The 17,522-nt window shown below is 33.0% G+C and overlaps 1 protein-coding gene across 1 annotated transcript in view; it reads right to left on the minus strand.

Moving 5' to 3' along the window:
- LOC128024958 (adhesion G-protein coupled receptor G2-like) overlaps positions 1 to 14,139 on the minus strand; it is a 56,976-nt gene extending 42,837 nt beyond the window's left edge. Inside the window, exons 1-2 of the mRNA XM_052611267.1 lie at positions 14,121 to 14,139; positions 8,930 to 9,462 (exon numbers count right to left, since the gene is read on the minus strand). Coding sequence (XP_052467227.1) covers positions 8,930 to 9,462; positions 14,121 to 14,139 — 552 coding nt within the window. The remainder of the gene's footprint in view (positions 1 to 8,929; positions 9,463 to 14,120) is intronic.
- Between the last annotated feature and the right edge of the window lie 3,383 nt (positions 14,140 to 17,522).

The following is a 17,522-nucleotide window of genomic DNA, read 5'->3' on the forward strand; positions in this document are numbered from 1 at the left end:
AAATGAGGAAACATACTATAAATATGTTTGTCTTCCTGATAAAATTCAAATTAATATGAAAATTTATACACAAAGACAGCACGCATACCAAGATGTATTTACAACTTATCAAGATAATGCAAAGATCACATTTTAAATAAGTCGTACACATTTATAGTGCACAGAACCCAGGAAGAGTGAGAAACTCATAAAACTCCTCATTAAATCTTCAGCTTGTCACATATTCATGCCAAGTGTGAATAGATAGGAATACATATTGTTTATTGTAAAGTGCTATAATAGTTTTTGTTTTAATTTGAATATGCATAGAGATGTTGTTTCTGAACAGACTAGGATCTGCATATCCAAATCTACAGAAGAGAATCTAAAGAAGAACAAACTGACCTACCAGCCAAAATCACGTTTATGTTAGCAACTAAACAATCTCTCAAATTCTAAGCACAGATTTCCTAATCACACTACAACATGAAGCTCTTGCTGTCAGTGTTATGATTTATAACATGGATAACTATTTGGCCTATTGCCTAATATGTGATAAGGAACTGTCAACTAATTGTAAAGTTATATGTCATTGTGAGTATGCCTTTTGAATGTGCCTCAACAAGTAAAGTCGTAACATAATGATACCTTTGTGAATCATTAGCTAATGAATTAAAGCAGATATCTGGAAGTTAAAATGCATGCTTCAACACATTGTGGTTATAAACATATTAATTTAATTCATTAGTTAATATAATATGTTATTAGGTAATTAATTATAATCTATGAATCATATAGAATTTCCATTAGTTGCTGATGCAGTAATCATTAATAAATGGATTAGTTCTTAATGAGTTATACATTAACTTATGATTGTCTATGCATTAATAATAATAAGCATGAATATTAGTGCCACGGTATTGTAAAGTAGTGTAAAGTAGAGTGATTAAATCATAATATTTGTTACTTGGTTTATTTCATTTTTGAAACTTCAGCAATCAGTTTTGTGAGAGTTGAGCTCAGACATATGATGATGATGATGATGTTATGAAGAAAATCATGTTTAACTCCAGAAAACCTTTATCCATTTTCATCAAGAAGCTGTTTAGAGAAAAATCTATATAATAACTTTTTTTTTCCCAAAATACAGGTATTGACTGGTGAAACAATACAGATTTCATTTTGAGTGATGTTAATGCAGCTTGTGTCAAAGTTGTGTTTTTATCTGATAGCATAAATGTCACAAAATTCCCCAGCTTTTTTCATTTCCTTCTAATCAAATTAACTTATAAATAACAACAACAAGAACTCATTGTTCACTGCCGTAACCTGTGTGTGTACTGTAAACATTTGCTATACATTTTCGATTTTGGTTGCCAATAATCCTGTAAATTTATGTATATGCTAAACATACATTTTACTGTAAATTAGACTTTGACTGCTGCAACTGTAATTAAACACAAATTGAATATTCATATCAACATATTAAACACATTATCTTTTAGTTCTGCAGCAGTGTTTGCACACACATGTACATTAAGAATCAGCACATGAATCTCAACAATGATGAGGATCGAAAGCTTAATGGTGCAATGCGTGCCGGGGACCAGCTCAGTACAAAACTCAACCTTGACTTCCAGCATGCATTGCAACGTGAATAAATTATGCTGAATTGTCTAAATTGTTTTAGAAGAAAAAAAGGGCAATTTAATTTGCTAACTCAAGCTTTTAATTCAGCAATGTGTTAAAGTTTACTATGTAACACAACTGAAGGCGTGCTTAAAAGCAAATTACTTTGAATTCTTAAAAGGGTCAAGAGCCCAACTAAAGAAAAAAACTGATCTCCATGATGGTGGCATCATTTTAAATAATAAATCACCTAATCCTCTGTAATTCTCAATAACAGCAGGTGTTCATCACTAATGCACAATCATCATATAATTGGTCACCTAATTATCTCATCAACTTTAACTCTTTTAGGACTTGGGATTTAACTTGAGACTCATTATTCCATTTGTTACTTGGAAGGAATGATTTAGATCCTCCTCTGATGAAATCAGCTGCTGAGTTCATGAGTGGAGCAAAAATATGGCAGGACTTAATATATCTGCTTGTTTTACACTCGTTGGCCACCAGGTGGTATTGTGAGCAAATTAAGTCTCCAGAAATTAACCCTTTCGTGAACCACTTGGCTGAAAATCTTAAAGCTTTAAAAGGCTTCATCTTGCCATCACTACTTGAAAGGAATGACTTGGTTCCTCTGGTGAAATCAGCTGCTGAGTTCATGGGTGGAGCAAAAATATGGCAGGACTTTTACTTTCTGACCCTTAAATTACCCACCTCTGCTTTTATATGAAGATTCTTTTTTTTTTTTTTTCTCTCATTTATATTTTCTTGTTGTTTAGAGTCTTTCTGTCCGACTGAATCAATTGAATATTGGAAACTAGAATTTCCTGTTCTTCCTTATACTTCTTTTATGTATATGTTGAGCGTTGCTCACCCCATGGATTCAGCATTGTTTATTGGCTTCATATTTGACATTAATTAAAGTATGTTTATACACATCTATAGAATGTGCAAGTCTTTTTCTCAGAAGTTAACCGTTTAGTAGTGAATAGACTAACTCAGAATGAATCATAATCATAAGGTCAGTCAAGTCAGATCTAGCCTGAACCATAAAGCACTCACCTGACAAGGGAAGACTTCATTGTTCTGATATATTCTGTATTATAATAATAATATGCTATAATATATTCAAATACTATAACTAATATATATTTTATTTATTTTTTTATCACCATTGGTTTATTTTCTTCATTATATATGTTGCAGGTTTCCGAACCAAGTAAATAGCATCTTATACTAGGCAAATTGCTTTTCTTATTTTAGTTAAAACCAGGTGAGTTTCATTTCTTGAAATATACAACCAACTATACAAGAAACTGTATATACCAAAAAAAAAAAAAAAAGTTAAACTTTTTTTAAGTTGATCTTCCCAAAAAAACTGGAGGTCAGACAATATAGGCTCCCTTTGAAGTTAAGACTCATGGTGGAATAACCTGTGATGTCCACTTCTCTGGACACTTACGTTTTTACCAGTGTTGTTTCTTAACACAGGTCTGTGTCTAGATAAGGACAGCACATTTTGTATTACTTTTAACTCAAGCACAGAAAGTGTGTTGACTTTTTTTTTTTTCTTTAACAATCAAAATATAGTAATTTAAACATTAGCATTGTTGCTTGAGTTGACCAAGTTTACTTAAATAAATAATCATATTTGACAGCTTCTTAAACTTTCATCGTTTTTGTATGTATTTTGATCAGGAAGCGATGTGATGTGATGATGAAGGGCGTGGAATGAAGTCTCTTGTTTATCTGCCTGTCACATGCCAACTGACACAAGCACCTCAGGGGATTCCTCCATTGAACTCTGCAATAAAACAAGACACCTTTCCTGTATATACATATAACAAGTATAGCAAGGTCACGTTGGTTAAAAAGCCAAGAAAAACATAAGCGATGATGTATATGTCTGAAGGAGTTTCGGCCCCAGATGAAAGATTGGCATCGTGAAACAATCATGATGATTCATGTGATCGAGGTCGACCATCCACAAATGATCACAAATGACTTTTTGAAAGTTTCTAATGCCAAATTTTTGGAAGTTGAAGCATGGTAAAGCTTACTCTTGAGAAGAATACGGTTCATGAAGAGACGCAAGCAGCAATGTGATTGACAGATAACTAACACATATTGCGTTGGACACAATTTTGTCAGTGTTTTTTTTTTTTTTTTTCTTAAATTTTTTACCCAGATATTACACACACAAACAAAATTGTCATAACACAAAATAAAATTGTTGAAAATAAATATATCCTTTTTGAGAGTCAAAACAAGAAAACAAACGACAAGAGACAAAAGATTGGTTTTAGAAGTAGAAGGATATATTCAACGTGAGATTTAAAAGAAATGCCAGGATCCTTACATTAGACCTGATATTTAATTTGATCCACTTTTCACAAGTACGTTCCATACTTATACATTATTGTTAGATATACAGCCTAAATATATTGTCACACATTTTTAATATATGAAAAGCATCATTTTCTTATGTTTTATTTGATATATTGTAAAATAATAAAACAATATATTATGTAAATCATTCAATATGTAAATCATTCATTTTCATCAGTACTTTTACATGAACATTTCCATGAAAACACTAATGCAATTGCTTAGAAGCAAATTTATCAAAGCTGCTCAAAGGCTCAAGAGCTCAACTGAAGCAAATATTGACCACAATTATGGTGGAAAAGTTTTTTTTTTCTTCCAATTAATATATGAAAATGAAAATTTCAGTTGTAGTTCTTGTGTTTCTCTTTTCTTCAGCAATGTTGATTGTTAAAAGCAGGTGTTCATCACTAATGCACAATCTTCATTTAATTAGTCACTTAATTATCTCATTGACTTTAACTCTTTGAGGACTTGGGGTTTGACTCAAGACTAGTTTGTGTCTTGGAAGGAATGACTTCCTCCTCTGATGAAATCAGCTGCTGAGTTCATGAGTGGAACAAAAATATGGCAGGACTTTTATTCTTTGGCCCCTGAACCTTATAAACCTGCCTTTATATGAAGATGCCATTTTTTTCTCTTTTATTTATTCTTTCTGTCTGACTGAGTCATTTGAATATGTGGAAACTAGAATTTCCTGTTCTTCCTTATACTTTTTTTTTTTTTTTTAATGTATACGTTGAGCGTTGCTTTTATTGGCTTCATATTTGACACCTAGTCACAGAATGTGTTTACACACGTATGCAGAATGTGCCAGTTTTTTGTCTCAAAAGCTAACTCAGAATGAATCATAATCATAAGGTCAGTCAAGTCAAGTCTAGCCTGAACCATAAAGCACTCACCTGACAAGGGAAGACTTCATTGTTCTGATATGTTATGTATTATAATTATATGCTATAATATAGTATATTCAAATACTATAGGTATACATTTGTCAAAAACTAGGCAAATGTCCTTTCTTATTTTACTTTAAACCGGGTGAAACTGGAATTGTATCCTGTTTCTTCCAAAAAAGAAATACATACATGGAGGTCAGACAACAGGAACAGTGTCTTCAAGAGTTGCAGAACTTGTAGAATAAACAAAACAGGTAATTAATTAACAAACAGACCACAGACCTCAGGGTCAGTGCCAGACAAAGCAGGTTTTGGGGGTGTGCAAGTTCATTGACAGGAGTAGCTGGGCAATTCAGAATCATTCTTTCCACCAGTCGCACTTTTGGACAACATACAACATACAACATATACAACATATGGATTAGTCAATGCATGCAAATTAGTTTTTATCTTCTAAAGAATAAGGTTAATTTACCATTAATTTACAACTCTTATTTATTTTTTTATTTTTATTTTTTTACAATGTTTTACCATAATTCTACCATGGAAATTAACTCCACTCCCGAGTTCAAACAGTTCAAGTTTTAGCTACAATTAGCATTCAGCTACACTAGCATTCATACAATGTTAGTACTGTGAACGTATTTCATTTAAGTCCACTGAGAAAGAATATTTCAAAATGCAAACACTTAACGTGTAATAGTACAGCAATGCCCAAATATTTATCTGTTTAAATCCAGATAATATAAAAAATATAAGTTGTAGTAAAATATTAAATGTACAGTAGTACTTCAGCTGTCGCTGCACATTGAGTTGTACTACAGGTGCTGGTAATATAATTAGAATATCATCAAAAACTTTATTTATTTCATTAATTCCATTCAAAAAATGAAACTTGTTTATTATATTCATTCATTACACACAGACTCATATATTTCAAATTCTTACTTATTTTAATTTTTATGATTATAACTGAAAACGAAGGAAAATCCCAAATTCAGTATCTCCGAAAATTAGAATATTACTTAAGACCAACACAAAGAAAGGATTTTTAGAAATACTTAGTTGTGGCTCCTTTTGCCTGAATTACTGCAGCAATGCGGTATATATCAGTCTGTGTGTAATGAATGAATATAATATCTTAATATATTATAAAAGCTGATTCATTCAATAAGTAAACACCATCCATTCATTGCTCAGAGATGCAAAACAGTGCAGTGATCTTTTTGTAACTTTTATCGTTGGAATAAATTAAGCAAAAACAAGCAATATTATGTCTAAAATAAGTCATTCATTGCTTTACTGAACTTGCATAAAATGATTTAATGTAAATGCATCTGCAGAAAAACTTGGTGTGGTATAGATTAAGTTAACTAGGCCTACATGAAATTAAATATAAAAAGCATGCAGAAACATTTTTGCTGTCTACAATTTAGAATGCCAGGAATTTTGAGTTTTAATAGACTAATAAATCAATGTGCGTGCACTCTGTGTGGTTGGTGATATTTGGTGGCACACCCCTGACTCGACTTGAGTGGAAAATGTCATGAAATCATCTGCGGTTTTGCACAGCGAACACTTGTGTTCACATGAGCAAATGTGTTCTTATGAGTCTAACTTGCAAACACTAGACCACTGATTCGTCAAAACCCTGTTCTTCTTGACTATTTTGTAGTAAGTCACGAACATACTTCGCAGAAATGTAACTGAATAAAAGTATGCATTTTAATTAGGAAATGTAAAATTTGTCTGCAATATAAAAACTCAAGTAAAGTACAGATACTCCCTCAGAATAATTAAGTACTGTAACAAAGTATTCTTACTATGTTACAATACACCACTGAACCAGAATAAGATTTCAAGAAAATAAGTGAACAATTCAGGGCCATAATTTATTCATCCCGCAGTGCATGCTGGGAGCCATGGATAAGTTTTGTCCTTGCATCACGAAACTTTTGATTATTAACCTTGTTGAGATTTATAACTACTCTGCTGTAACAAGTAAAAAAAAAAAACACAATTATAGAAATCAAACATAAATTAATGTTCAAGAGTCTACAGCAAACACTTATCTCCACAATGGTGATGTCAAATGAAACTGTAACATTATCATCTAAATCTCTGTAATTCTCAATAAGATCTTTTGATCTGTGATCTCTGATCTGATAGAAATAAAGTCAGTCTGGTTAGTAATGTGTGAAGTTGGTCAAGCTGTTTGTTGAGTTGTTTAAATCTTCAGTTGATTTCATCTAACGCTGTGGCTGAAGTCAGTTGTAGTTACTGTGTGTGTCTTGTTTCTTTTTTCTTCAGTGATTCTGCTTGTTAACAGCAGCTGTTCATGTGTCTGAATTCTCTCATTAGTTTTCATTCTCTCTGTCAGGTGAATAATAATAGGAAACTCATGTAGGGAATAGTGAATGAGGGTGTAGGGTGTGATTTGAAACACAGTGTCGACTTTGAATGCTGTTAATTCATGATATTTTTACGTTTTAGTGCCACGCTGAAAAAAAAAAAAAAAAATCTAAGATTACGAGACTAAAGTTGAAATATTTTGGCTTTATTTTCATAATATAAGAAGCACGAATCTTATTGCTATTGGGTGGCTGGCACACTACAAATAACAAATGCAATGGAAGATATGAAAAATTTTCCAAGCATACTGTCCCCCCGAGTATGACACATGGTTTGATTTCTGCTAATAATCCCACATAGGCAAAATGTATAGTGCATTTAAAAAAAAAGTGTTAAATAAGAGAGCTACAGCACACCCTGAAGTAATGTCGATTGGGTGTGTGAGCTGATGTTAAAATAAAAAGTTGTTCCTGTTCTGTTAATAAATATGTTCTTGATATGAAGATGTTTCTATGAGTCCTTACATCCCAGTAAGAATCTGCGGCCGCTCAGACGCAACAATATTCACATCAATCCTGTATGCCTGCAACTTCTCCCTATGCTCTCAATCAGGGATATTTCCATGCGCAATAAAGACTATACTGTCAAAATATTATAACTTAAATTCCTACTATTTAAATCCTTGAAACATTTCGACTTTATTGTAATATTATTAAAACTTTATTCTTGTAATATTTTGACTTTATTCTTATAGTACTGACTTTATTCCCGAAGTATTTATATATTAAACTTGTTATCTTAGATTATTATATTTCAATGTGGCACTAAGACGCAATTGTACAGTACCGTGAAAATTTGGCCATTTTTTTTACAGCGATTTTTAATGGTGGAGAGAAACAGTCATTTAACTTTGTACATGATCTCTCAGTGGTGTTCTTTAAATATCATCATCCATAGTTAAGATTTGTTTTATGTTTGAAAACAAAACTATATTCTGCTGTATACAGAATATAGCACATGAAAATGTTAACAAAGCTCAATTAATCACCTAATTATCTCATTAACTTTAACACTGCTTCAGTGTAATTTGAAACTTTTGAATGTGGACTCAAATAAACTCCCGGGAGAGTTACTTTAACACTGGGATTTTTGCTGTGCAGTACATGATGTTTTCAACAAACGTACATTTTAACCAGGAGAGTTTTTAAGCTATTTTATTAACTGATGCACAAATTTGAATAATGAACAACCAAAAGCCATTGATGTACAGATAGATGCTGAATTTAAGACAATGAGATCAATAACTGTGTTTCAAAAACTTGATTTCATAACATCGTTAGCAACAGTCAGTAGTAGTACATAATAAATAGTAGATAGCCATAAAGTAGTATTAGTTTTGGAATGAGTATCAGAGCACTTAACAGTTAATTTAACTTAATTTATTTATTTACTTTGTAATCATGCCTGGATTGTTTATCACATCCTGCTTAGATTCTCTCACCCTTAACTCTGTGAATTGGCCTTGAGTAATTAGGTAATGCAGAATGTGCATCCAATTATATCGTGTTTTCTTTATTTCTCTTCTGCTCCTTGCAATCTTTCAATGCATGTTTGATAGTTATTGCACCTCCCTCTGCCATGAGAGAAACTCCTGCAGCAATTAAAGCTACAGGTGCTGCTACTAAACCAACTGCTCCATGTGCTGCTCCTCCAACAACCGCTCCTGCTACTCCAGTGACTCCTCCTAACACACCTGCTCCCACATACACTGCTTTCTGAGCCAAACTCAATGGTTCTTCCTCTCCCGATTTTTCCTCCTCTTCCAAACTCCTTTGCTGAGCTTCCTTGTACATTTCATTTGTGTAATGCTCTCCTCCGTTCTCCTCCATCTTTTTGTCAATCTTCTCTAGCGGTTCAGTGACCTCTGATCGATTTTCAGCATCTGTGTTACTGAAAGCATTGTAGTTGCCTTTACCTGCCTCATTAATCTGCTCATCTCTTGTCAGGGACACATGAGGACCAGGAAGTTGTTCTTGATTGATTGAGGTATCATAAAGTCCTAGAGTGTCAATCACTGAGATTGTTCTACCCTCTACCTTCTGCTGATACTGTTCGCATTTCTCAGTCACAGATTCAGAATATAGGTGGGATTCAATGTTTTCTCTCAGGATGATGTTTCCTGATGCGATCTCTCCAGCTCCGGTTTTTCCATGAATCCTCAGATCTGATAATATTGGAGAACATCAAAGGAGAGAAGGAAATTTATAAAAACATGCTTAATAAAACTATAAGCATTATAGTTAAAATAAAAATTCATTTCTGGGTGAACTATCCCTTTAAAGTGTCAATTATTCCGCTTATACTATGGTTACCACACCTCAAGACATCGACCATAATATATTTTTAAAGGGATTCATCCGGTTTTTGTACTTAAATCACTATTGTGGGTAGGACTATTTGTTCTGCATTTCATCCAATGCCTCATTTGCTAATACCAAAACCTAATTTTAAAGCTGATAATGGAGGCTTGAGCCGTTGATAGCATTCTACTGCAGTAATTAAGTTATTAGAAAGACATCGAGAGCGACAGACACACACACAGAGAGAGAGAGAGAGAGACAGAGAGAGAGCTTGTGTGAACGTACCTCTATGTGTTTCTAAAAAGACTAAACAGTCCCTCACTAGTGAGAAATGTCATGTGTAGCCTTTAAGTCACTACACTATATGATATGTCTAACTGATAAAATCATCAGGGCAGTGCTGACACCTTTTTATGCAAACTGCATGACAGTTATTACGTTTAACTTTGCGTAGTGATATGGAACTGTAATGCAGTCAAGAGAGTTGCCTGGAATTACGTTGGGCGTGCGTTTCCAAGAAAATAATTACACACCTCAGAACGTTCATCAGCCAATCAGATTCAATCATTCAATGGCCCCATAGTATAACCTGTGATGTCCACTTCTCTGGGCATTAAAGGTTAGTCCAGTGTTGTTCCTTAACACAGCTCTGTGTCTTTGTGGGGAAGTTGTGGCTTAGTGGTTAGAGAGTTTGACTCCTAACCCTACAGTTGTGGGTTTGAATCTTGGGTGGGCAACAGCTTGTTCACTTTGAATTGGTCAAATGCAGAGCAGAAATTCTGAGTGTGGGTCACCATACTTGGCTGAATGTTACGTCACATTTTAGATAAGGACAGCACATTTTGTGTTACTTTTAATTCAACCTGTGTTATTCCTGCTTACACAGAAAGTGACATATTTTTTCTACACTGATGTGTTATAGTTACACAGTTTGTGCCAAGAGTGTGTTATTTTTGAACAGACCTTGTTTGCAATAAAGCACAGCAAAATAAGATATTGTTTATGCAGAATTTATTTAACCTGCTAAAAGAAAAATCCAAATTAAAAAACAATCAAAATATAGTAATTTAAACATTAGCATTGTTGCTTTAGTAAAACGTTATTTGAGTTAATGGTTAACCAAGTTTGCTTGAGTAATAATATTTGACAGCTTCTTAAACTTTCATCGTTTTTGTATGTATTTTGTGGAATGAAGTCTCTTGTTTATCTGCCTGTCACATGCCAACTGACACAAGCACCTCAGGGGATTCCTCCATTGAACTCTGCAATAAAACAAGACACCTTTCCTGTATATACATATAACAAGTATAGCAAGGTCACGTTGGTTAAAAAGCCAAGAAAAACATAAGCGATGATGTATATGTCTGAAGGAGTTTCGGCTGCCCCAGATGAAAGATTGGCATCGTGAAACAATCATGATGATTCCTGTGGTTTTCTTTCATTTAGTGAGAGAGGTTCAAAGACTGCCGTTGTCACGATCTTGTGACCAAAGATAACCTACGATCATCTTTTGACAGTGTCAGAGTTTCAGCATGATCCTAGGTCTGTGTACAGTATGTAGACAACCAGAATGGATAATATACAGGGTTGCAGTGTTAACTGAAAGTCAGTCGTGAGTTCAACTCCCGCCAGGTGCCTACGAAGGGACGGATTGTGAAATGAATTTAATTGTAAAATGTTGGTTAGCAATAAAAAATAAATGTTATTCTATAGTGTTACTGTAGCTCGAGTGGTAGAGCGTTGTGTTGTCAAGTGCAAGGTTGGGGGTTTGATTCCCCGGGAACACGTGATAGGTAAGAATTGATAGCCTGAATGCACTGAAAAAAGAAAAAAACGTAAAAATAATATACAAGTTAATTTAGGCTATTTAAAATGTACTGTGACATTTTACCGTTTCAAACTCCTTAAGATTTTTGACATTCAAGTTGAATCTAGTGTAAAAAAAAAGTTTTAATTGCTTAAATTATTTCTATGAATTAAAAAGTTTGCATGACTTTTTCATCGTAGCATTTTTTACGAGCTGTATTCTAAACATAAAAAATGGATTTGTACTTCAATATAATGAGCTCCACGTTTAAGAATAGCTTACACTAAAGGTTATTATTTTAATTTTATTTTTCACTCTGTTTAACAGCATTAGCTCAATCAAATACGTCTTCCTTCAGGTAGACTGAAAGTTTTCATGCCAAAGTTCTATTTGCCTCAAACTGATTTGGTAAAATCTAAACTAACTTGCTGTTAGAGCTCGCACTCTCTGTGACGGAGGAATCCGCTTGGTCTTTAATCCTTCTCCAAATGAATACAATCACAAATAATGATTAAAAAAAAAAAAAAAAAGTTTTGTAAAAAATGATTAATTATCAATTGATAATTTGTTATTATTTTGGTCTAATGAAAATAATAATACAGGCTGTGAGAAAATAATGAATACAAAGAGTAAGGCTGCTGAGTGCAGGCATGTTTCAGCCCAGTAACATAGCAACACACCGTTCCTCACAGCAAAAAAACAGAGCAATTTCAGTTCAGCTGGAGGGGGTTGGGTTTTTCAGAGGTAGTTATGTATGACTTGTTCATATGCATAGTGTCTTATGAGGGTTTCAAACTTGCAGAACAGGTTTTAGGACATATTGGTTTTAGAAAAACTTTAAAGAAAGGTTTGATCCACTTCAAATGTTGACTACTGTATAGCGCAATAAAGTTTATTAGTCATAACAGAGAGTCAGTGTCATGGACGGAGGACAGAGCAAGTGGAAATATATTTTCTAGTCTAGATTTCCATCTCGTTATGCCGCTGCTTTAGGTTATGTTTTTATTGTTATTTCTTATATAAATTATTTGTAAATATAGCAGACACTGCTATAACCGTGATTACACCGGACGGTCTTGTTCATTTCGGGTGAAACATCTCTCACTCGGCAGCAGAGGACAATCTGTGAGCAGAGTGGAGCAGCAACAGCTTCCCTCCACGCTCCGAGCATTTAATAAAGTTGAAATGTTATGTTCATAACATAGCCTATAAAAATTAAATAAAAATAAATAAATAAATAAAATAACAGGAGAGTTTCAAAGGGGATTAGGCTATTGTGTTCAAACATTTTCTCCTACCACACGCCAAACTAACATTGTTAGCATTAAAAGGTATAATCCCTGCTTTCTGCTGTGCAAATTTTGTTTGGGATGAAAATACCAGTACATTTGCATCAGTTATTTTATCTACAGATGAATGCATTTCTTACAGATTTCAAAATCAGATACAGATGAAGTTTGCTAGCACTGTAAGATTATGTTTGATAAAGCTTGCTCTTGAGAAGAATACGGTTCATGACGAGACACAAGCAGCAATGTGACTGACTGATAATTAATTCATTTTGTGTTGGACACACTATTGCATTTTTTTTCTTTTTAACAGATTTAACACAAAACCTAATTTTTCAAACATAAAATTAAGTAAAAGATGGTACATTCATAGCTAGATTTTTTTTTTCAATCTGCAGGAACCTCATATGCTTTCTCCCAAACACTTACTTAACTAAAATTGTAAGAACAAAAAGTATGTGCATAATTTCTTAATTTATATGAAGAAGAATATAATATCAAATACGGATGGAAATAATTAGGATAATAAAAATTTTGAAATTTGAAAATAAATTGCAACTATAGTGAATATGCCTTGTAATGTAGAGTGTAGATCATTTAAGTAAATCACACATAATACAATGGTGTGTATCAAATGAACTTATTGCAGAACTCAATTTATTACAGACTGTAGTAAGAGGCAAAAGATTGGTTTTAGAAGTAGTCTGATAAACTACATCAGCATAGTCATGAAGACGGAAATATACATTTTTAGACTGATACAATACACTGGTTCCAAAATTAATCTCATAAAGAATATAGTCAACGTGAGATTTAAAAGAAATGCCAGGATCCTTACATTAGACCTGATATTTAATTTGATCCACTTTTCACAAGTACGTTCCATACTTACACATTTTTCAATATATGCAAAGCAGCATTTTTTATATGTATTATTTAATATATTGTAATATATAAACACAATATATTATTATGTAAGTTTTCATTATATAGTTAAATCGTTCAATATAAAAATCATGAATTTTTATTTGAATCTTGATATGTACTTTAGTCAACCTTGGGTTGTTGTTTTTTATTTTTATTTTTAAAGTGCTTTATAAATAAATAGTGAATGAAAGAACAACTGAATCATTCATATATACTTTTTTTATTATTCTTTTTTTAAAGCAAATATAATGTCAATTTGCCTTAATGAATTAAGCCCTTAATAAAAATATTTTAAACAAAATGTTGGAAATAACCTATTTCATATTTAATCATTCTGTACTTTTATACTAATGCATAACACTCTGTACTTTTATACTAATGTATAATGAAATAGTAAAACAGAAGTACTGTAAACTCTGAATGTAAAAAAGTTGTAACATAATTAATAAATACTTATGAAGATACAATCATATAATCTATATAATTCATCATGACTCACCTTTATATGAGTATGCCATTATGTCTCTCAAAGTTTGTTCTTGTTGGTTAGAGGTTCTCTGTCTGACTGAATCATTTGAATATGTGGAACTAGAAGTGCCTGATCTTCCATTTACCTTTTTTTTATGTATATGTTGAGCGTTGCTCCCCCAATTGATTCAGCCTTGTTATTGGCTGCATATTTGACACTAATTACAGTACAGTATGTGTTTACAGTATGGGGTATGTGCACATTCTTTTGTTTCAGAAGTTATCCGTTTAGCATTTGAATAGATTAACTCAGAATGAATCATAATCATAAGGTCAGTCAAGTCTAGCCTGAACCATAAAGCACTCACCTGACAAGGTGAAAATACAGTAGAAGACTTCACTGTTCTTATGTATTCTATATTACAATGATTATATGCTATAATACAATATGTTCAAATACCTTTTTAAAATTTTAATTATATAATGTTTTGCAGGTTTCTGAACCAAGCAAATAGTCTTTTTTATATTGTTTTATATATTTATATATTGCATTTCCTGTCAAGCTAAAATTTGTCTTAAACTAGGCAAATGTCCTTTCTTATTTTAGTTTAAACTAGATGAATAGCAGTTTTTGAAATATACAACCAACTATACAAGAAACCTTTTTAAAGTTGATATTCCAAAAAAAAAAAAAAAAGAGAGAAACATGACAGGTCTTGAAGAGTCTACTGCTGAACACTGACACTGGAGGACCCTGCAGTTATTTCTTAAGTGAAAGTAAACAGTTGAGGAAAAAAACTGGATGTGTATTATATTGGATGCGTTCCTCGTTTCTTAAAGTGACCGCGCCTAATTTAGCCACTAGCTGCTGTAATGTTAATCCAAGAAAATGAAAATGAAAATCACTCACTGCTCTTGACTGAATTACTTAGTTTTAACAGTAAAACCAAAAATTATTCAGACACCAGATCCAGATCGTCGAGAGTATTGAAGCTGACTTCTGCTGATGAAATTGCAAACTATTTTCTTCAAGTAAAATTATTATTATTAATTGAACTCATCTCTGACTCCTGGTCTTAATTTCCAAATATCTGGTCCTTGGGTTTTAACTGTAAATTCCCCTACAGTATATATATATATAGCAAAACTGTAATAATGTGAGAAATGTTGAAGGTGTCTGAATTAATGTAGGTTTGATTGTATATTTCATTTTTACGTTGAAGACTATCCAGTGCTATTTTACATTTAATAATTTGGTTTCTGTATCTTGACACCTACAAACTTGAAAAAAAAAAAACATTGTGTAAATAGCACAAATAAATAAAAATGAACGAACATACAAATTGAACAATTTCAAACAGGGCCCACTGTACAACCTTCACCGGGTCCCTGCTCACGCCTGTTTCACACATACTCTGTCTGCAGTCCGTGTGCGTTGTGTATGTGGTGTAGTACGGACTCGATGTTCTTATGCAGCATCTAGCTTGATAAACCCCTTCTCAAAGACTTACTGTTTGTCAATTTTATTTGGGTAACACACATATTCTGAATGCCATCGGCAGAATTTGAATGAGCTTAGATTAAAAATTTGTATCTATGCCCACCTCTAATATATATATTCTTATAAGAAAACTGTTTCCATGGCTCAGTTTGTCCTGGGTTAGGAGTAAGCCGAGTCGAGTAAGTGGGTAAGATGACTATCTGGCCAAATCTGATTCAAACCAATGTGAAATAAATGACAATATAAAAACTAATTAATAATAAGAATTTCCTCTTACAAAAAGTTAGATTTCTTTTTAGCAACATAAAACCAACCAAATTAAAGTGCCTTATTGTGGGGTAAGTTAAAATGTTGACTCAGTTTACCCCACAGCACACAGAAGCAGGCTCAGAGAGTGAGGGAGAGGCCATTCTTATCAAAACATTTTCAATAAAGTCTGAAATTATTACAGAGCTTTCTTCTCTTTTAAGTGTATATTTGTAACAACTGTATCTCTTGTGTTAACAAGCACCCAACCCATAGTGCCCCTTTTTTGGTTAAGGCCACTGCCCCTCAAAATGTCTGTGCACGTTCCTGGTGAAATGCTTCACGTGAAACCTGTGCGTTGCATTCATATTCTGGTCTGTTCTGCTTGTGTATAAATAGTATGCTATGCTTTGATAATAAGCTGTATGCTTTGCCTATTAAATCACTGTATTAATGCATTAAGCCTTTGGGTATTAAGCAGTTTCAAATAATGGTTAACAAAGGGAGGAAACCGCTTGAGACTTTGCATATCACATTCATACTCTGGTCACATCTGCTTCCCATTAAGCCAAGCAATGTAGTTTGCAACATTAATACGCTGTATACAGAATTTGGCAATACTTTTAACACTTCTTCTTTCATAAGCAAATGGTAGGATAACAGTTTAGCGTGTTGTTCATATTGCCATCTGCATTCCTGTACCTAGTAACCAATACATTATTAATACATTGTATTAATAAATTTACAGAGTTTGGGATTTTTAATTTATACCACCGTCTTCGTCCATATTCTTCGTCCATATTTTTCTTTAGGTTTTCAGTTGGTCACAAAACACTTAATTTGCAATTAAGAGCAATTTGCTTTCATTTTCTGTTGCTTGTCTGTAAATAATAGCTTATATGTTTGTAATCTAATAAGGTGTGTCCTCCAGTGTCACTGCACTGTAAATCAAACAACTCAAAACAGATATATTGCATTCACTGACAATAAAATTGCTAGTTGGAACTTGAACTATCTGTTGTAAGCCACTTACTTTCAGACGGTTCTGAGGAAAAGTTCATCTTATTTTATAAATTGAGTTGATTTTATTTTGAAGTTGTATTTGACAACCAGTTAGAGTGAGGTCATCTTATCTTACATGCTCACTTGCAATTTGTCATGGCAAAAATATCCCTTCTAATTCTAGTTCAGAGAATTCAGAAAGTTCAGATCATTTGGCTTTTTCAGGTGGGGATTTACACATTTCTGAATTAATACTAATACAACTGTTTATCGGTCATCTTTGGCAATATTGCATTATTTGTAAGGTCTCAAGAAGGATACATTAAGCCGCATTAAGCATTTGTGAAACAATCTGTGGCACACCCCCACGCTAATGGTACAGTCCACAGTGCAAAATATAAACAATTTAAATTTAGTTAAATGAAAAAAAGTAGAGAAAATGGCAATTATTCATTTAATAAGTGAAATAAAACTGAAAAAAAAAAAAATGAATGTTTGGTTTCATTTTTGCATTTTTGCATATGCACTATATGGTCTGAAAATTGAATTGTGAAGCATTACAAGGACCAGGTGAGTAAATTTCAGGTAAGTCTTGCACATAAGACTAAAAGACCAGACAATGTGAGAACGTAGATGCTGTGTCAGATGCTTATTTGATGTAAATTTCATGCTAATATTTTCTCT

This window comes from Carassius gibelio, chromosome A1, assembly GCF_023724105.1.
Source record: "Carassius gibelio isolate Cgi1373 ecotype wild population from Czech Republic chromosome A1, carGib1.2-hapl.c, whole genome shotgun sequence".
Lineage (NCBI taxonomy): Eukaryota > Metazoa > Chordata > Actinopteri > Cypriniformes > Cyprinidae > Carassius > Carassius gibelio.